Raw genomic sequence first — 21,871 nt, forward strand, 5'->3', positions numbered from 1 at the left:
CCCAACAACTTAAAGGAGGGGTTTTTGAACTTTTCAATAAAAATAATTTGTGAAATGTTGTTTCATTTGTTAAAAATACTTCCCTTGCTCAAATAATTCCCAGAAAAATCTAGAAAATAGAGGAGCAAGCATAGTATTTAATAAAATTTTATCTAGCTCATTTTTATGTTGAAAATTTTCCTAGAAAATTTAGGGTTTAGCTTGTAGGCTTTTAAAATAATTTCTAAAAAAAATTGATTTAAACAATGTATTTTTAATTTAGGCGATTTTTAGGGCGTGACACGCGGCAAGCTGACCAGAGGCGTGTTGTCGAACTATCACGGATACGGAGACAATGATGTGATGGAGATAAGAAAAATCACGACGGTGTGATACTGTCACACCCTGATTTTCGTTTCAGGATTTATAAATTATTTAATAAATTATTAATACAATTTATATTAAATGTTCATTAATTTACAAGTGAAGTTAATTGTGGGAAATAAAATTTCCTAAATATAAAGCATGGATGGATTTAATTTTTATTAAATTCTCCATGGTTAATTATACTCTCTGGAATATTCTCGGATTTTTCGGAGCTCAATTCCTAATTTTTTAATCTTACAAAGAGCATTTCAGTAATTACCCACATATTAAATTAATCATTAAATGGTCTGATTATAATTTTGTTAAGTACTTTGAGTGTCCAAGTATTTTCAGGATTTTTCTTGAAATTATTTGAGCATTGGAAGTATTTTTAACAATTCAAAGATCATTTCAGTTATTATTTTAATTGAAAAAAAAGTTCCAAAAGCCCTCCCTTAAGTCGTTGGGCCGAATTCGGCCCAACACTCCCTCTCTCCCGCGCGGCCGAGCCGGCCCAAAACCGGCCCGAGTCGGCTCAAGCCGAGCCGCCCGCCCCCTTCTCTCTAGGCACTGACATGTGGGGCCCTTCTTCTTCCTCTAGCAGCCGGCCGGCCCGGCGAAGCAAGCCGCCCGAGCCGCCCCTTTTCTCCCTCAAATCCGCATCCAATCCGGCCCTTTTTCTTCCGATTGTTTGAGGAGTTTTTATCCTCTCATCCTCCTCTATCTTTCCCCTCAAGAATCGGAGCAAGAGGTTGAGTATTTTATCCGAATCGAGTTCGTTTCGATTTTATCCCCAAAAACCGAGTTTAGATTTTTCCGGATCGATTTCTTGCGGGAGGAGTCCGATCTCTTCAATCCAAGGCTATAAATAGGACCCCCTAGTCCTCCTCTTTCGTTTGCCCCCTCTCCCGTGGTCTCTCGTGCCCCGTAGCGCCGTCGCTACGCCGTCCAAGCCGTCGTCGCCGCTGGCCGACGAACAGCCGCGTCACCGCGCCGTTTGCGCCGTCGTCGCCGCTTGCCGTTGCCACCGTTGGTTTCGCCAAGAGGTGGAGAAGCTCGGCCGCCAACTCTCCTTCGTCGCCGGCCGCCGTAGCTCGCCGTCGCCGGTTATCCCGAGCCGCCGCCGTCGCCTCTTCGTCGCCGGCCGTCGTCGTTCGTCGTTTGGCTCGTTGGTGAGTACCGTTGGGTTCGCCTCGTCGTCCTCTACGCGTAGGTGCCCTCCAATCGCCCGGCCAAGGTCCATAGCGCCGGCGAGGTCGTCGGCCGACCTGTGGCTGCCTTGGATGATGTCAGCATGACATCATCATCCTTTCTTTTTTCCTTTTTTTCTAATAGATTAAATCTTCGGAAAATCATAACTAAATAACTGTAGCTCCGTTTCAGGTGGTTCAAGTTGCTAAATTTTTCTAAAATCAAGATCTACATGTTAAAAATATCCACATGTACTGTGTATGCTTGTTTTTGTACTGTTTTGTTAATTTTTGTTTAATTGCTTTAGTTTCCGACGTTCCGGAGGAGAGCGTTTTTGTTGAGCAAGGTTCGGAAGTGTTTGCGGAAGCCCAAGGCAAGTCACACAGATCCCAAACAACCCTTTGAGCATGTTGAACCCGTTTAAAGCTATTATTTTATTTCAACCATGCATTATTTTTGAATGTCATCGGGTGGTGAACCTTTTCCCCGTTAATTAATGGCCGAAGATGACTTTATTTTCCTATGGGTTATAATTTGATTAGTATGAACCTTATATATTGGATTGGTTCAGCTAAATGCTATATGTAAGTTTGCTTAGCTATGCTTAGAAACATTAGCTAACTAAAGGGGTTAATTATAAACTATATTATATTATTCTTATTAATTATGGTTATATTTGATGGTTGCACACGATGGTAAATCGTGTGATGTTAATTAATTGATAATTAAAACCTGGTTAAGGTGGGTTGTGAGCATATGGTTTTGATGGTTGTGCTCATGACAATTAAGGACCGGTTCGCGAGCTACTGTTGTGAAACATTTACCGTGCCAACCACAAGCCAGCATGGGCAACGGCTTTACCTTTTGTATAGCATGGTTCATTATAGTGTGCCAGACTGTGAAGCGGCGAGAAGTCCGTGGGGGTCGCTGGGGAGTCCATGCCTTGTTTATAAGGGGGTGACTATGATCCGGGAATGGTGCACTGTGGTGAGTTGTGTTGTGCGAAGGGTATTGTCACGATTTCCCCCTTTGCAATGCCGTGGTGGTATTTCGGGGCATGGCAACATGTGTGGAATCGTGTCTTGTGGGTACAGTGGTACACCTCTGGCCAGAGTAAAACTATTCGAATAGCCGTGCCCGTGGTTATGGGCGAGTTGAGCAATGTTTTTCGTGATTAGTCTCACACTACTCATAAATGTTAATAATGTGATAATTAATTTGACTCCTGGTTTGGATTGGATAATTCCTGGTTTGGAGGTTTGATCTGTACGACCGGGGTTGGTTGTTCAGGTTTGGTTGGGCCTGAGCAGCAAGGGTGTGCTGTTCAATGTTGATTAAAATTGATGATTAATTACTCTACTGTTTTACTTATCTTAAATCTTTGCTAAATGCTGCTTTTGCAAATGAGCCTATATTATGCCATCCTTTGGAGTCCTTGTTGTCACGCCCGGAATTTATATCCAAAATTCCAAACGCTTACATGTGTGTTAAACCCTCGTCCAGGAATCAACCGAGGCACACAATGACAAACTGATAATAGAGTACAAATAAATAACTATTTAATATTCGCAAATAATAAATTATTACAGAGGTAGATAGTTCCTCTCAAAGAATAACATTCTACGCAACAGAAAAATAAAACTATAACAAACTACGGAACAGCTATGGCGACTCCACTCCACAGGCATCTTAACCAAGAACAAGCCTAATCCTCCAGATCATCACCTTCACTGAGATACTCCTCTTCTGATGAATGAATATTGCAAGAATGAGCATATGACATACTCAACAAGTCGCACAGCAAATATGCAAGTGCACAGGATAACAAAGGATGGCATAATATAGCTCATTTGCAGAAACAGCATTTAATAAATACTTTAAAAGAATAGTAAAACAGTTGTATAATTAATCAATATTAAATAAACACCATACAACACACCCATGTTGCATAGGCCCAACCACATTTGAACAACCAATCCCAGTTGAACAAATTAAACCTCCAAACCAGGAATTATCCATTCCAAACCAGGAGTCAAATTAATTATCACATTATTACCATTAATGAGTAGTGTGAGACTAATCACGAAAAACATTGCTCAACTCACCCATAACCGCGGGTACGGCTATTCGAATAGTTTAAACTCTGATCAGAGGTGTACCACTGTACCCACAAGACACAATCCCACAACATGTTACCATGCGCCTTAGTACCACCACGATACCTCGGAAAGGAACTGTGACAATACCCCTCGCACAACACAACTCACCACAGTGCACCGTACCTGGATCATAATCACCCCCTCTACAACCAGAGGCATGGACTCCCCAGCGACCCCCACGGACTTCTCGCCGCTTCTCAGTCTGGCACCCCGTAATGAATCATGCTATACAAAAGGTAAAGCCGTTGCCCACGCTGGCTTGTGGTTGGCACGGTAAATGTTTCACAACAGTAGCTCGCGAACCGGTCCTTAATTGTCATGAGCACAACCATCAAAACCATATGCTCACAACCCACCTTAACCAGGTTTTAATTATCAATTAATTAACATCACACGATTAACCATCGTGAGCTACCATTGAATATAACCATAATTAAAATAATAATTATATAATATAATTTATATTTAACCCCTTTAGTTAGCTAATGTTTCTAAGCATGACTAAGCAAACTTACATATAGCATTTAGCTGAACCAATCCAATATATAAGGTTCATGCTAATCAAGTTTATAACCCATAGGAAAATAAAGTCATCTTCGGCCATTATTTAATTGGAAAAGGTTCACCACCCGATGACATTCAAAAACAATGCATAGTTGAAATAAAATAATAGCTTTAAACGGGTTCAACATGCTCAAAGGGTTGTTTGGGATCTGTGTGACTTGCCTTGGGCTTCCGCAAACGCTTCGGAACCTTCCTCAACGGAAACGCTCTCCTCCGGAACGTCGGAAACTAAAGCAAATAAACAAAAATCAACAAAACAGTACAAAAACAAGCATAAACAGTACATGTGGATATTTTTAACATGTAGATCTTGATTTTAGAAAAATTTAGCAACTTGAACCACCTGAAACGGATCTACGGTTATTTAGTTATGATTTTCCGAAGATTTAATCTATTAGAAAAAAGGAAAAAGGAAAAGATGATGATGTCATGCTGACGTCATCAATGGCCGGCCCGGTTCGGATGGCGACCTCGCCGGAGCTAGGGTGGTCGGCTGCGAATTTGAAGGGCATGTACACGTAGAGGACGACGAGGCGAACCCAACGGTACTCACCCACGAGCCAAACGACGAACGACGACGGCCGGCGACGAGGAGGCGACGGCGGCGGCTCGGCTCGACCGACGACGGCGAGCTACGGCGACCGGCCACGAAGGGGGATGGGCGGCCGGGCTTCCTCACTCCTCGGCGCACCTCTTGGCGACGGCGGCAAGCGGCGGCGACGGCGGAATCGACGGCGCGGCGCGGCTGGGCTCCAACCGGCGACGGCGGCGGCTAAAGCGACGCGGCGGCGACTCTACGGCGCACTAGAGAGCTCGGGAAAGGGGGCAAACGAAAGAGGGCGACGAGGTGGACCTATTTATAGCCTTGGATTGAAGAGATCGGACTCCTCCCGCAAGAAATCGATCCGAGAAAATCAAAAACTCGGTTTTGGAGATAAACTCGAAAACGAGTTTGATTCGGATAAAATACCCAACGATTTGCTCCGATTCTTGAGGGGAAAGATAGAGGAGAAAGAGAAGATCAAAACCCCCCTAACAATCGGACTCGAGGAGACCGGATTGGGGCGGATTTGAGGGAGAAAGGGGGCGGCTCGGGCTCGGCTAGGCAGCCGGCCGGCTGGAGGTTAGGGATGGATCCGACATGTGGGGCCCATATGTCGGTCTACCGAGAGGAGGGGGCGGCGGCGACGGGTTGGGCCGGCTCGGCCGCGCGGGAAAGAGGGAGTGTTGGGCCAAAATCGGCCCAACAACTTAAAGGAGGGGTTTTTGAACTCTTTAAATAAAAATAATTTGTGAAATGTTGTTCCAATTATTAAAAATACTTCCCTTGCTCAAATAATTCCCAGAAAAATCTAGAAAATAGAGGAGCAAGTATAGTATTTAACAAAATTTTATCTTGCTCATTTTTATGTTGAAAATTTTCCTAGAAAATTAGGGTTTAGCTTGTAGGCTTTTAATATATTTTCTAAAAATGATTTAAAATATGCATTTTTAATTTAGTAGATTTTTAGGGCGTGACACTTGTGCACTTGCATATTTGCTGTGTGGCTTGTTGAGTATGTCATATGCTCATTCTTGCAATAATCAATCAAACCTCAGTTGAAGATAAAGGATCCAGAAGGAGAAGACGTTTGGCTTATACCCCAGTTGAGCTGCCTGTGGGAGTGGAGCTGAAGCCATCGCTAGACTGTTAATTCCGCTGCTGTTTTCTTTTCTTTGTAAGTATGTAACATTATTTTTAAGATGGATTTGTATATTAAATTGTCAGTTTGTGTACCTCGGCTGATTCCTGGACGAGGATTTTATGCACAAATTAGTTCGGAAATTACTAGTGAATTTCCGGGCGTGACAAGTTGGTATCAGAGCCATCTTGACTGTAGGATAAGCCAAATGGTCAAACCTTAAGGACAAATCTTCCGAAAACATAATTTGTGAAAATTTTCATTTCTTCCTTATCTAGAATTCTTTGCAAATTGTTTCATTGTCTACTCCCGTCTCTCTTTCAACTTGAGTAGTTCTGAGACATTGAAACTTGAAGACGCCAATGAGGTCTACTTATGGAGGTTAAGTAAAGTGGATCGAGGAAGAACTGAAGTGCCCAGATGTCAAGATGGAATGAAGTTGGATCCTACCTTAGAACCTATGCCGCCAAAGTGTCTTTGAAGAATAGTTAGTAGGGTAGAACGCTTGTTGTTTGCTTTGTGTGTAGGTATGGTTGCATTCCCATCATTGGAGTAGTTCATTGATGAGTGTGTAACTATACTAGGTTGCTTGCTTAATCAACTTGAACAATATAATGGTTTACACACATCAGATCAGTGTTAAACTAGTTAAGGTCTTGTCTTTAGTGTAACCCCTCTCCTTCTATCTTCTCTAATATGCAACAGATGGTGAACACGCGCACCGGAAGTGGAAGTGGAAGTGGAAGTGGAGCTGCTAACAATGGAGGAGATCCCACGCTAGCTCAGATTCTGGCCCAACAAACACAACTGATCAATCTGTTAGTGCAGCAGGCACAGAATCAGCAGGCAAACAATCAGAACCAGAATCCACCCCCACCTCCCCAAAACAAGCTGGCAGATTTCTTACGTGTGAGACCCCCTACCTTCTCTAGCACTACCAACCCAGTGGAAGCAGGTGATTGGTTGCACGCTGTTGAGAAGAAGTTGGAATTGCTCCAGTGCACGGATCAGGAGAAAGTTGTTTTCGCTTCACATCAGTTGCAAGGGTCTGCTTCAGAATGGTGGGATCATTTCCGGATGAACAGAGCAGAAGGACAACCAATCACTTGGGCGGAGTTCACCGAAGCATTCAAGAAGACACACATACCTGTAGGAGTTGTTGCTTTGAAGAAGCGTGAGTTTAGGGCTTTGAAGCAAAAGGGTCGTACCGTGACGGAATATCTTCATGAGTTCAATCGTCTAGCTCGCTATGCTCCAGAAGATGTGCATACTGACGAGGAAAGGCAGGAGAAGTTTTTGGAAGGCTTAAAGGATGAGCTGTCAGTTATGTTGATCTCTCATGACTATGAGGATTTTCAGGAGTTGGTTGATAAAGCAATTCGACTGGAAGACAAGAAGAACAGGATGGACAATCGTAAGAGAGGAAGGATTGTTTTCCAGGAGGCACAGGATAGTAGCCAGAGGCAGCGTATCAAGCTACTCCAACTTGGTGAATCTTTTTCTGCAGGTCAAGAACAGTCACAACAGTTGGGCATCAGTGGTGAGATCGACTCAGAGACTAATGCAAGCAATGAAGACAATGATGAGCAAGCTACTCAATCAGTGTCATTTCAGCAGGATCAGCCCCAAGAAGATAACAGTAATGGAAGGGAGCAGCGGGTGTGTTTCAAATGTTACAAGCCACGTCACTTTGCAAGAGAGTGTCCGAAGCCGAAGCATCAGCAGCCGCAAGGTCAGATCAACAACATTGTTGTCACAGGAGCCAATGCAGTGCCAGTTGCGTCTTCAAGAGTTGCGTCTTCAAGTGTTATAGCTCAGCCACCAGTTTCAAAGCAGCAGTAGTTTTCTTTAGAGCCTTAGAATAATTATCGGAGTTATGGAATAAGATAGACTGCAGTTTACCTATGCCCTTTTTCTTTCTAGCCGTTCCGAATCTCGGGACGAGATTCTTTGTAAGGGGGGTAGATTTGTCACACCCTGATTTTCGTTTCAGGATTTATAAATTATTTAATAAATTATTAATAGAATTTATATTAAATGTTCATTAATTTACAAGTGAAGTTAATTGTGGGAAATAAAATTTCCTAAATATAAAGCATGGATGGATTTAATTTTTATTAAATTCTCCATGGTTAATTATACTCTCTGGAATATTCTCGGATTTTTCGGAGCTCAATTCCTAATTTTTTAATCTTACAAAGAGCATTTCAGTAATTACCCACATATTAAATTAATCATTAAATGGTCTGATTATAATTTTGTTAAGTACTTTGAGTGTCCAAGTATTTTCAGGATTTTTCTTGAAATTATTTGAGCATTGGAAGTATTTTTAACAATTCAAACATCATTTCAGTGATTATTTTAATTGAAAAAAAAGTTCCAAAAGCCCTCCCTTAAGTCATTGGGCCGAATTCGGCCCAACACTCCCTCTCTCCCGCACGGCCGAGCCGGCCCAAAACCGGCCCGAGTCGGCTCAAGCCGAGCCGCCCGCCCCCTTCTCTCTAGGCACTGACATGTGGGGCCCTTCTTCTTCCTCTAGCAGCCGGCCGGCCGAGCGAAGCAAGCCGCCCGAGCCGCCCCTTTTCTCCCTCAAATCCGCATCCAATCCGGCCCTTTTTCTTCCGATTGTTTGAGGAGTTTTTATCCTCTCATCCTCCTCTATCTTTCCCCTCAAGAATCGGAGCAAGAGGTTGAGTATTTTATCCGAATCGAGTTCGTTTCGATTTTATCCCCAAAAACCGAGTTTATATTTTCCCGGATCGATTTCTTGCGGGAGGAGTCCGATCTCTTCAATCCAAGGCTATAAATAGGACCCCCTAGTCCTCCTCTTTCGTTTGCCCCCTCTCCCGTGGTCTCTCGTGCCCCGTAGCGCCGTCGCCACGCCGTCCAAGCCGTCGTCGCCGCCGGCCGACGAACAGCCGCGTCGCCGTGCCGTTTGCGCCGTCGCCGCCGCTTGCCGTCGCCACCGTTGGTTTCGCCAAGAGGTGGAGAAGCTCGGCCGCCACCTCTCCTTCGTCGCCGGCCGCCGTAGCTCGCCGTCGCCGGTTATCCCGAGCCGCCGCCGTCGCCTCTTCGTCACCGGCCGTCGTCGTTCGTCGTTTGGCTCGTTGGTGAGTACCGTTGGGTTCGCCTCGTCGTCCTGTACGCGTAGGTGCCCTCCAATCGCCCGGCCAAGGTCCATAGCGCCGGCGAGGTCGTCGGCCGACCTGTGGCTGCCTTGGATGATGTCAGCATGACATCATCATCCTTTCTTTTTTCCTTTTTTTCTAATAGATTAAATCTTCGGAAAATCATAACTAAATAACTGTAGCTCCGTTTCAGGTGGTTCAAGTTGCTAAATTTTTCTAAAATCAAGATCTACATGTTAAAAATATCCACATGTACTGTGTATGCTTGTTTTTGTACTGTTTTGTTAATTTTTGTTTAATTGCTTTAGTTTCCGACGTTCCGGAGGAGAGCGTTTTCGTTGAGCAAGGTTCGGAAGTGTTTGCGGAAGCCCAAGGCAAGTCACACAGATCCCAAACAACCCTTTGAGCATGTTGAACCCGTTTAAAGCTATTATTTTATTTCAACCATGCATTATTTTTGAATGTCATCGGGTGGTGAACCTTTTCCCCGTTAATTAATGGCCGAAGATGACTTTATTTTTCTATGGGTTATAATTTGATTAGTATGAACCTTATATATTGGATTGGTTCAGCTAAATGCTATATGTAAGTTTGCTTAGCTATGCTTAGAAACATTAGCTAACTAAAGGGGTTAATTATAAACTATATTATATTATTCTTATTAATTATGGTTATATTTGATGGTTGCACACGTTGGTAAATCGTGTGATGTTAATTAATTGATAATTAAAACCTGGTTAAGGTGGGTTGTGAGCATATGGTTTTGATGGTTGTGCTCATGACAATTAAGGACCGGTTCGCGAGCTACTGTTGTGAAACATTTACCGTGCCAACCACAAGCCAGCATGGGCAACGGCTTTACCTTTTGTATAGCATGGTTCATTATAGTGTGCCAGACTGTGAAGCGGCGAGAAGTCCGTGGGGGTCGCTGGGGAGTCCATGCCTTGTTTATAAGGGGGTGACTATGATCCGGGAATGGTGCACTGTGGTGAGTTGTGTTGTGCGAAGGGTATTGTCACGATTTCCCCCTTTGCAATGCCGTGGTGGTATTTCGGGGCATGGCAACATGTGTGGAATCGTGTCTTGTGGGTATAGTGGTACACCTCTGGCCAGAGTAAAACTATTCGAATAGCCGTGCCAGCGGTTATGGGCGAGTTGAGCAATGTTTTTCGTGATTAGTCTCACACTACTCATAAATGTTAATAATGTGATAATTAATTTGACTCCTGGTTTGGAGGTTTGATCTGTACGACCGGGGTTGGTTGTTCAGGTTTGGTTGGGCCTAAGCAGCATGGGTGTGCTGTTCAGTGTTGATTAAAATTGATGATTAATTACTCTACTGTTTTACTTATCTTAAATCTTTGCTAAATGCTGCTTTTGCAAATGAGCCTATATTATGCCATTCTTTGGAGTCCTTGTGCACTTGCATATTTGCTGTGTGGCTTGTTGAGTATGTCATATGCTCATTCTTGCAATAATTAATCAAACCTCAGTTGAAGATAAAGGATCCAGAAGGAGAAGACGTTTGGCTTATACCCCAGTTGAGCTGCCTGTGGGAGTGGAGCTGAAGCCATCGCTAGACTGTTAATTCCGCTGCTGTTTTCTTTTCTTTGTAAGTATGTAACGTTATTTTTAAGATGGATTTGTATATTAAATTGTCAGTTTGTGTACCTCGGCTGATTCCTGGACGAGGATTTTATGCACAAATTAGTTCGGAAATTACTAGTGAATTTCCGGGCGTGACAGATACATTGTTCTATTCTTAGAAAAATTATAGTGGCATATCCACCCGATTTCATGAATAGTAATAGTATTTTTATAATACGTTGTATTTGCAGTGGCCAATTAATTTTTTTATTACCTATCATTGATAATTACTCCCTCCATCCCTAAATCTCCATCCCTAAATAGTTGACGCCGTTGACTTTTTTAAACATGTTTGACCGTTTGTATTATTCAAAAAATTTAAGTAATTATTAATTCTTTTCCTATCATTTGATTCATTGTTAAATATACTTATATGTACACATATAGTTTTACATATTTCAGAAAAGTTTTTGAATAAGACGAATGGACAAACATGTTTAAAAAAATCAACAGCGTCAAACATTTAGGGAAGGAGGGAGTAATTAATTAACATATATTTTTTTAAAAAAACAAGGAATTAATTGGAGCCGATTCTATCCGTGGCTGTTTTGTTAAAAAAAAACAAAACAAAACGTACCGGTTATTTTATTTACCCGATACATTTTTTTTTACTGCTCTCCTCTTAAATACAACGAGAGAGCTGGAAAATTTATTTTGGGGATAAAACCCAGGTGAGAGACGCGAGTTGCGATCCGAGGGATCGAACTCGCGTGCGCTGCCTGCTCGCTGCTGACGAGGCTAGCCACGCTAGCAACGTTCGGTTCTCCTTACCCGATAGATGTTGGAGCACCGCACGGATGAGAAAAAAACCAGCGTGACCCCACCTCCTCTCGAAGACTCGAACCTTATCTTGTCGTAACTCTCCGTCTCTCGAATCTTCTGCCTACTTCGCTTCTGTCTCGTGGCTCTCTCCGTCTCCCCGTCTCTACTTCTCCACTCACTCCCCTCTCTCTCTCACATCGGTGGGCGAGCGGGGTGCTGCCTCACCGCGAGCACCGGCGGCACTTCCCAAACCATGACAGCAACGACGGCGCCCTCCCCACCGTGAGCAGCGGCAGCGACGGCGCCCTCTCCACCCTCAAGATCACCACGAGCGGCAGCGGTGGCGGCGACGCCCTCCCCCACCACGAGCGGCAGCGATGACGGCGTCAATGGCTTCCCCTGGTGGATCCGATGGCGACGCCACGTCGGCGGCTTCCCACAACGAGATTGGATTTTTTTTTTCATGAGATTGGATTGGATTTATTGGAGAGGAGTTTAGGATTTGTCTCGTGTGTCTTGAGATTGGATTTGGGGGGATTTTACGATTTTTCCGTGTGTGTTTGGGGAATCAGACTCGGATTGAACGCAACACAGCGATCTGGGAGGGTTTTTTTTCGCGTCATTAAATCGGACTATCCTTTTTCTTTTCTTTTTATATATGTTTTTTCGCCCTTTTATTTTGTATAAATTTTGTGTGTATAAAACTTCAGTTTTTAAAGAAACACGTAGTCCCCCGTCCAAAAAACTCAACCTAATATTGGATTAGACGTATATTGGATTAGAAAGGACAACAAATTTAGGCATACTAGAAAACGTAATATCTAATACTAAATTGGTTTTAAATAGAATATGAGGAAAGGTTGGGTCGTTGGTTCACATGGTTTATTTTTTCTATCTATATTATCTTATGCATACATTGGGATTATCAGTAGTTTCTCATTCTGTAATGAATTTCAGTTTTGAAAACTACATACCAATTTAAAATGGAAGATGGTTCACCTCTCATTACGACGGGTGATATAAGAGCAAGTTTAATAGTATAGCTCACTACTAGCTCCAAATCATCTATAGCTAAATTTATACAATAGTTGTTTACTATACTATTAATACTTAGTCCCACCTATCATACACACATTATGTCTTAAAGTCCGTGCTGTAGCTGGCTACAGATCTGTAGTCCACTGTTCTTCTCTTTTCCTTTATCTCTTTAAAATATGTTTATAGCTGGCTTATAGCCTACTATTGTATCTGCTCTAAGGCTATCTTTGCTGGTTCACTAGAAAATCAGTTGTCAGTACAGTCAGTAATGTGCACATGGCGATTGGATTGGTGGATGACATGTACGCGGGTATGCTGTTTTTACCACACATAAATTTGCAAACAAGATGTTACCCAAGAGTACTGTCACTTACTACGGGGTTTTGAGTTAATCAGCTTTTTCTTTACCAGCATAGTTACAACGAACAATAACAATACTACATGAAGTCATAGTGCTGGTTCCGAAGGTCTAATAGGTACCGGTTTCGATGCCGACACCAACTAGCTGGCACAAATGATGGTGTCATTGGTGCCGGTTCCCAAACCGACACCTATATGGTATTACAAGTACCGGTTTTGATAAAGAACCAGCACCAATGATGGTGTAAGGGCTGCACTCGTAAGCTTATAGGTGTCGGTTGGTGTTAATAACTGGCACCTGTAATCTTGTAGCCAAAAAAAAAAAAAAGTAGCCAGTTCACAGTATGTCCATTCAATCAATCCACCATACACACAAAAATCCCACATCAATTCACATAATATATGCTATCCATCTCCAAACATCAATTCACATATTCACATCACCCCACATCCAAAAATCTCCAAACATATCGCAGTACTACACATTGTCCATCTAGGAAACAAGAGGCCTGAAACAATGTTGCTTAGCTTACACATCAAAAAAGTACTGGGGGGACCAAAGCTCAAGACATATCAAGTAGTTATATCGTTGTATTTTCCACCTAGTGTAAAGCATTACCACGCATTAGTACCGTCCTGTATTCATTCATTCTTTTACAGGGAAAAAAAACACGTTCCTCATGAAAATAGAGGACATTACGAATCATAACAACCATACATAAAACAGATTTGACCATACAAAAGATCTCTTCATATATCCCGTGTCCAATGTATTGTGAAAACTACCAGAAGCATCACAAGGCAATAAACTACCAGTGGCAGCATATTCCACAAATAATCAATTTTTTATTTGAGTTGGGAGTGATATTTATACTGATACTGAATTCCGAACCACCACAATAATAGAGGGGTATATCTCAAAGGCACAAATATTCCATAAAACCAAAGGACGGTAAAATGAGATAGCTTTCAAGTGCTGACCTCCTAATATAGCAAATGCAAGAGAATTGGAGGTATATGTAACTCCTAAGAATACCATACAGAAAGCAATGAGCAGAAGGCGAACCTGCAAGTGGTACAAAATCTCATGATTCAGTCCGAGCTGCCCTTAAATTACAAGATCTAAGTACCTACGGATCTCTCTGAGCCTCGCGTCCAGTCCTTTCAAGGCTGCAAGCTTGCTGGTTACCTTTAATGACAACAATGATAAACGATATATTAGGGCATAATAAAGCAACTTGTAGGCTGAAAATGCGTATTCTTGTGAAATATCACCTCTGTTGCAAGCGTGCCTATTGTTGTGTCCTTGACATCCATCAGAAGGTGCTCAACTCCTATAAGTAGGATGAACATACATCAGTCAAAAATCCTTTCTGAAGGAAAAAGACTTCACCACAAAAAGATTCTTTCTTCTTGGTGAGGAAAACCTCACTAGCATCAAAAACTTAATATATTTATTGCTCAAACGAGCTAACTATTATCTGTAACTTGCAAAATACACATAGCATCCCTTTTTCCTAGTAAAAACAGATGAAACAGACATACCAATTTCCTCAACCTAGTGGGCAGCTATTTCTGAAGGAACATGAACAAACACCTTTTAACTTTTCTGAGTAGCATTCTGTAAAAGACAACATGTACAATAATGAAGGATAACAGGACAAAAGCACAATAAACTTCCAGTTTCTTAGATCACAAGCTAACCTCTTTAACCTCCTCCACAGCATAGCACAATAAACTCCTTCGGTTGAACATCAATAATCACCAGGACAGGGTTAGGAACATAGCTGCAATTGAGAAGCACAAGAACTTAGTTAGCTACCATTAAGGGTAAGCACCAAAATAAATATGCACAAGCATCCAGGGACAAAAACAAAAAGAAAAAAAAATACTTCGAAGGGAGGAAACTACTTCCACTTTCATTAACAAAAAATACAAGAAGACTTAATAAAAAGATACAGAAGGTAGTGTTTCAGGTATACTAACATCAGCTATTAAATTTCCATGCCACCAATATGTGTGAATGACTTTCCAAACACATAAGTTAATATGAGGGAACAAATTAACTACAAAACTGCTGTTCATATCGGCTCATTATGTTCGTAGCCAAAATTGATCAGGAAATTTCATCGGTGCGGTGGTGGATTGATGGGATGGATGGACCAACGTTGTCAGCGCTGGCGGGCGGGCGCTGGAGGGCGATATCGTCGAAGGGATAATATAAAAGGATATACATTTTTCATGCCATCTACAATTAACCCCAATACAAAGAACAGAAAAGTGTTCAAGGAAGCAATAGATAAACAGATTAAATCCATCATAGTGAATTTCATGTTCAAGACATTAAGAAAACCACATCAATCCAGATAACTAATCTACAAGATACTTAGAAAATGTTTAAAGGGTACGTTCTGCCCACTAATATTTATTCTAAGCCTACATCTCCTTGGTTGTTGAACGGCTATCTAAAGTGTCACTAGGGCAACCAGCCTCGATGAAACCCACTAGCCCAGTAGGAGCTTTTGAAATGTTGTATGCGCCATCTGACGAGATGATATGATTGAAGATGAATCCACAGAGTTGTTCAGCGAGGCCGAAACAAGCATGTGGCAACAATTTACTTGTCGGGAGCTTTAATTTCTGCAAATGGAAGAATTGAAGATATGAAAATGTACTGTGTTTAGAAAGTTGGATTTACGTCTTAGAGCATGGCGAACCTTGGCATCCATAATGTTCCAGTTGTTGTCCTCCATGAAAATCGACATAAATCTCATCAGGTAGAACCCACATGTACTCGTGCCCGGATCCTGGCGTAAGCAATAAGGGTGGGCCCAAACCCGGAATGTATTTGCACGCGGAGCGTGTCGAATACACTTCTTCTTATACCTCACAAGTGCCTTATTGAGGGTGTCAATGACAGATTGGAACTTGGCTTGTGGGGTCCTCAGTCCATCGAAGACAACAATCTTGGAATCGTTTAAATGGATCACAAGAAGGATCCAGTGAGGCCTACATAAAAGGAGAGCAATTAACATCTTAAAGTACAAATGGGAAGTACAACGATATATTTCTGGAATTCTTGTCGTGCAGGTTGACAAAGGATGCATACACATAGTCGACCACTGCTTGTTCAGACTTATCGCCTAACTGGTCAATATTTCTGGAATTGATTATTTGTGGATCGAGGAATCCTAGTTTGCCATGTGTCGTTCTACATTCAAGTGCCGCCATTCTGCATAAGGAAAAAAATTAGACATGCAACGAGGATATCTACTTAGAAAAAATAGCGAGGGATCGAGTATACTTACAATGTCCATAATTGAATTAGCGATAAGTCTAGCTCCATCAGATTGTATAGTTGAAATAGTTCTTTAAATGGGACCCAAAATATACCATCACAGTGATGAAAGTCCTCGTCCCTGTAAAAGACGGGGAACATCTCCTTACCCTCCTTAGCCATCTGTAAGTACCACTCTTCTACCCTCCTCATCTGAGTACAATTGCCAACGATGTTGCGATATTCATCGGTAGTCAAAGAATGACCGAGTTTGTACTGAGCTGCCAATGGGGCATTCGCAATATTGCGTACATCAAATAAACTGTTCAGCCTTGCACCTTCTAGAAAATCTTGCATAGTCTTGCTGGTCTCAAATTCTTCCTTGGAAAATTCTTGCAATTTCTTTTTCCTGATTGTGCGTCGGAAGTTCGAAATAGGTACTAGTGGGGCAGGTGGTCTTGCCATGCGAATGAAGTGGTCCTGTATTGCAACTGGCACTTTTACGTTTGCTGCCTCCTTTTTTTTTTCCTTCAAAGTTGGCTCAGACATGTTAGGCAATGGCGCCTTCTTGGTCTTCTTCAGAGATGGGGGTTCGAACATCTGGGATGTTTTACATAGGCGCCCCCTTTTTTTCGGTGGGTCTGAAGAAGCTAGCCTATGGTGTTCTGCTGGTGGAGGAGATGGGCTCTTACGTTGTGCCGGTGGAGGAGACTGGCTCTTACGTGGCAATGGTGGTGGAGTTGGCATCCTTCGAGGGGAGACAGAAAGCCCTTCAGAGCTAGACCCATCATCGCTTGGCTCATCATCACTATCTCCTGAAGGGAAGACAATGAAACGCTTGCGCCACAGGATTATGTTGTGGACGGCTTCTCCAAGAGTGTTTATTCCCTTCTCTGGAGCAAAATCAAGCTGGACTGCCCTGTATCTGCTCGGCACGTCCCCCACTTCGACCCTTGAGTAGCCACTTGGTATCAGATTACTGTGTATCTTTCCCCCCTCCATTACGGGATGTGCCATACCGCGTGCCACCTCTTGAGTGATGTTTTGAAGTGGCACATGCAGCCTGCATGCAGTACGTACAGTGATGTCATCCACAGGGTAACGAGCCATGTCCGGTTCTTGAGGAACCTTAGTTGACGCACAACTGCTTTTCCTCCCACCTGGGCTGATTACACGGCCAGCATCGCCTCTATCCTGACTATCGAGCCTCGCCATTATCAGTGCCATTTGATCCTTCAGTTGCCTTATCTCTTCTGATTGGTCTCCGGAATTCTTATATCTCCGAGACCGGTACCTATGTCCGTCTTCAGTAAAACCTTCCCTCCATGGAACTAGGCCTACTCCTCTTGTGCGTCCCGGATGCTCATCATTCTGCAATGCAAGTGTGAGCTCATCTTTCTCCCTGTTCGGAACAAAAGAACCCTCTGAGGACTTTTGATGGGCATCGTGGAGCCTCTGTGTCACTTCTTGCTCTCGTGGACCCTTGTGTACCAACTCACCTATATCCGAAAGTGTTGCCCCTCGAGCGTATTGGTAATTCTTGGCCCGTTGGCTCCAATCCTTCGTCTCGATCTCGATTCCCTTTTCCAGCAGCTCATCTTCCCTCTCTCGCCATTTGTCTACATTCTTAGCATATCCGCTAGGGCCGAGACGGTGAGGGTACAGATTTTTGGCCGAATTGGCTTGGTTCCTTTCACTAATCTCCTTTGCCTCTTCTGATGCTCTGTAGGCCACAAAGTCATCCCAGAAAAGGCGGATCCTTCGATAATTATTGTCTTCAAAATTTGGTGTCAGGCCCTTCCTTATAAACTTGCTGGCAAGGTCCGACTTCCATTTCTTAAAGCTAACTGACATCCTCTGAAGGGCCCTGTCCTTTGCGCGTTGTTCTGAACCCTCAGGAAACTGGAATGTCCGCTTCAACCTTTCCCAAGCAAGGTCCTTATATCTGTTTGGTACCGTCCACTCCAATTCATCTACATCAGCTTTCTTCCAGTGTCGGTACTTGATGGGGATGTCATCCCGAGCAATGACACCTATAGCATTGGAATATGGGGTGAGTGCCGATTTTGGAGATGTAGGATTCCCATCTTCATCTACTGCTGTGATAGTGTACATGCCCGAGGGCATCCTGGTTGGACCTCTAGCCCTTCTTCCCGATGAAGTGACACTATTCCCAGAGTGCGCAGTGGCCGATGGATTAACCTCCTTGAAAGAACGGTATAGATTAGTCATTTAGAACAGATATATGTACAGTTAAGGTCTTATTTGTTGCACAAGGGCGAATTTACCTCCATGTTATCAGGGTTATCACCAGGCTGGTTCAAGTTTAGAAAGCTACTTAGGCTAACATAGCACCATCGCTTTTGTAGACCTGGACTACAACTACTGACAAAAAAACGTTAAATAAGCAATTTTCCCAAATATTTCAGCACATTCATAGCAATTTACCCCAATCTGCATAAGAGGCACACATATTCTAACCTATACAGAATTGACAGAATAATACACCCAATCTGCAAAAAAAAATTCCAGCTATGGATTTGTATTTAAAAGAGCATTCACATTATTAGTTTCAAGTTACAAGAGCATGTATTTTGAACAATCAGTTGCAGAACATGTACGAAATTGATTTACAGACATGCAAACTCTGAACTTTTTTGTATGGACCCTGAACAATCTGATTCACAAATATGATTGACAACTAGAACTCAAACCTGAAATATAGGCTCACAAGTCCCAGGTATACACAGGAACTAAGAAGAAGACTACTTAAGACTGTCAAAAGGAATGATTCATCAGTATAGAACTTCTAAAAAAAATCATCTTCAGTAAAGACCTACAACTATATATATTTGCATTTCTAATTTATTTATGCATTGCTGAAGCAGATCCAAGATTATGTCACAATCCCCAATGATGAGAAGTAGGGGGTAGGTTTTTCTTTGGAAATATAGGAAATGTATCATTACTATTCAATTTTTTTGCTAGTCTGTTGAAAATGAAGCTAAGAGAGAAAGGATGGAGTGGTGCTGTTTACTGATGGCATGTAAAATCGTTCAATTTAATTGCAAATTAGTTTTGAGCTAACCAATTGAGCAAAGAGCTAAGAGCAGTGTTGTAGACAGCTGTACCTTGGACTCTGAAAACATACTAAAAACATCACTTTGCAAGCATATTACTGTTACTCCACATGGCCACATAGCCAAACAATTCATCATAGCTAATCGATACTAGTATACACCTAGCTATCACAACCTCTAGATAGCATTTCATTTTCAGAGGTTGCTATACCCATCAAACTCAAATATATCAAAATTGCACAATAATTTCATTCAGAGATTGCATCATAATCCCTAGCTAGCATTTCATTTTCAACAAATTGCACCAATATTTTGCTCTCTGACAAGGTCTACATATAGGGAGGGGAGAGGGGAACACACCACAGCGGCGGAGGAGGTCCACGGCGGTGCTGGAGGAGAGCCGCGGCGGAGTTGGAGGAGGGCGGCGGCGGTGGTGGAGAAGGGCCGAGGTTGCGACGGCGCAGATCTTGGGGGCGTCGCCGGCTGCGGAGTAGGGCCGACGACGCCGACGGTGGTGGATGGCGCTGGCGGGAGGACCGACGGCGGGCGGTGGCGAGTGACGACGCGAGGAGGATGCCTTGGAGCGACTGAGGAGCGCGGTGGCGGTGGAGATGTGGGCCGACGGTGGGGGGCGACGACGACGGCTCTCGGTGGTGAATGGGACGGCGGGCCGGGTAGATCCAGGCGAGGGCGGCGGCGGTGGCGGGCGAGCGGGTGGCGTTGGTTCGGGGGATAAGAGGAAGAGGGAGACGGCCCGCGGTATAATCGACATATGTAGCGGTTCTACGTTAGAACCGGTACCTATAGTTGTAAGCGTTAATTGGATACATGCCATTCAAATATGTCTACGTAGAAAAATGACATTACAATTCATCCATTCGTAGTTGTACCACTAACCATATCACTGCCGTCACGTTTTGTATCCAAATCTCCTTCCTTTCTGTCTTCTCCTGTCTTCCTTCCATCTCCTCTCCTCTTTGCTTGGCGACGCCGATGACCGCCACCATGTATCTAGCGCCGGTGTCTCCGCCACCATCCTCTCATCTCCCCCGCGGGGCAAGCCACATGTAAGAGGCACCTCCTCTCGGTTCTCTAATTCGACCCGACCAAGCCCAGCTGCGCCTCGTGCATCTGTGTCGGCGACAAATCCAAGATCCACAGCGGCTACGGCAAGTTCTTGGCGACATCCCCTCCATTAACGCTGCTAACAGGCACCAAATCCAGCAACGCTTTGCCATCCTCCTCCGCCGCTGGCTCCAGGACCAACCACGCAACATGGCCGGAATCCAGGCTCCGGCAGGCGGTGGACAGTGGCGGCGGCACGGGATACGGCGCCAGCAGGTGTATCGGCACGGAAAGCTGGCGACGGAGGGGCACACCGCGAGGTGAGCGAGGATGGAGGACAGGGATGGAGTGGCCATGGAGGCAGAGGACGAGGGAGACGGCATGGGCAAGGCGTGTGTGGTGTGCGGCGGCAGCCACGGCGCTCTTGTCTACTCCGAGCACCGGCTGCGATGAGGCCTCATCGACCACCGCCGCCGACTATCTGCGGCTCCACTACCACCACCGCACGGACTAGGCCATGATGGACTGCCTCGTCGCGTCGCACCTCAACGGTAACCCTGATTCGCTCGACGACCAGCTCCGCTTTGTTGCTGCCGCCGCCGACGCCTCGGTAGCCGACGGCCTCGCCTACAACTCCACCGTCACCACGAGGCTGCTCGCCCGTGCCAACGGCGGCACCATCAGCAGTGATGACAACGTGTGGAGCTTCGTGCAATTGACGGCGCTACCGCCACCATCGGCCCCTGTGTTCCCGTCCCACATAGCGACGGGCGCATCCAGAACCTGGGCCCCGGCCGCCACTGCCTTCGATCTCCGCGATGGCGTCGTCGACGGCAACGCTGAGTGGAGCGACGGCGGCAGCGTCGTCCACGCATGGGAAAATGCGAAGTGGCGCCACGGAGAGACGGTGCCAACGGGGAGTGGATGGGAAACACGATGAAGTGGCATGGAACCAATTTTCCGAAATTGTAGTGGCACCCAACCGATATCGTGACTATTAGTGGCATTTTTCTAATTTGGCATATTTATAGTGGCATAGATCTAATTAACCCATTTTCCTTTGCAACGAAAGCCACTTGGGCCTCGGTTTGACAGGTTTGCTGGAAAATCCGATGGTTGCGTTCTAGGTATATATTCCACTTCCACTAGGTTATGAGAAGATCTCCAATTATTTTCTTCCTCTTGGCTATTGGAGAAAGGTTACAGAGCATCTCCCACCCATCCGTCAAGGTGTCCGCCTAAGAATTTTGATAACCAAAATCTCTGAGCGTCGAGTTTCCGGTCTTATATTTTTTTTGACAGACCTGTACATCATTTTGTTTACCTTTTATATAGTATAAGAGGCAAAACTTTCCATAATGCTCGTTACCGAGCGCCGGACGCGGGGGAGCCGGATCGGACGCTCCCCCCCGCACGCCCCTCCCCCACGTCCATACCGTTGTGCCCATCTACTTCTCTCTCCACTTTTTTCCACAAAAGATGTTTCACCTAGTGTACCTACAATATTTCACTATTTATATATTCAATATTGCATTGAATTAAAATACTCTTTTGAAAAAAAAAACCCACATAT

General features: G+C 44.1%; 1 protein-coding gene and 4 long non-coding RNA genes across 5 annotated transcripts; 2 read left to right on the forward strand and 3 right to left on the reverse strand.

Moving 5' to 3' along the window:
• The first annotated feature begins 954 nt into the window (after positions 1-954).
• On the forward strand, positions 955-6,026 carry LOC136357251 (uncharacterized). Its single transcript, XR_010742453.1, has 3 exons — positions 955-1,517; positions 1,844-1,909; positions 5,859-6,026. It is a non-coding gene; the product is annotated as an uncharacterized lncRNA (long non-coding RNA).
• Positions 3,074-5,373, reverse strand: LOC136357249 (uncharacterized). The gene is made up of 3 exons (XR_010742451.1): positions 4,813-5,373; positions 4,422-4,487; positions 3,074-3,282 (listed from the first exon to the last, which is right to left on the reverse strand). It is a non-coding gene; the product is annotated as an uncharacterized lncRNA (long non-coding RNA).
• A 2,422-nt stretch (positions 6,027-8,448) lies between the features above and the next one.
• Positions 8,449-10,893, forward strand: LOC136357253 (uncharacterized). The gene is made up of 3 exons (XR_010742455.1): positions 8,449-9,051; positions 9,378-9,443; positions 10,563-10,893. It is a non-coding gene; the product is annotated as an uncharacterized lncRNA (long non-coding RNA).
• A 2,920-nt stretch (positions 10,894-13,813) lies between these two features.
• LOC136357252 (uncharacterized) lies at positions 13,814-14,998 on the reverse strand. The gene is made up of 5 exons (XR_010742454.1): positions 14,863-14,998; positions 14,581-14,663; positions 14,422-14,497; positions 14,152-14,210; positions 13,814-14,065 (listed from the first exon to the last, which is right to left on the reverse strand). It is a non-coding gene; the product is annotated as an uncharacterized lncRNA (long non-coding RNA).
• Positions 14,999-15,157: 159 nt separating this feature from the next.
• On the reverse strand, positions 15,158-19,976 carry LOC4342890 (uncharacterized). Its single transcript, XM_066312255.1, has 6 exons — positions 19,594-19,976; positions 18,442-18,535; positions 16,185-18,358; positions 15,986-16,108; positions 15,594-15,885; positions 15,158-15,516 (listed from the first exon to the last, which is right to left on the reverse strand). Exons 2-6 carry the CDS (start codon positions 18,445-18,447, stop codon positions 15,313-15,315), a joined length of 2,799 nt encoding a protein of 932 aa, XP_066168352.1. The 5' UTR covers positions 18,448-18,535; positions 19,594-19,976; the 3' UTR covers positions 15,158-15,312.
• Positions 19,977-21,871: the final 1,895 nt, after the last annotated feature.

The sequence above is a fragment of the Oryza sativa genome, chromosome 7 (assembly GCF_034140825.1).
Source record: "Oryza sativa Japonica Group chromosome 7, ASM3414082v1".
Classification (NCBI taxonomy): domain Eukaryota; kingdom Viridiplantae; phylum Streptophyta; class Magnoliopsida; order Poales; family Poaceae; genus Oryza; species Oryza sativa.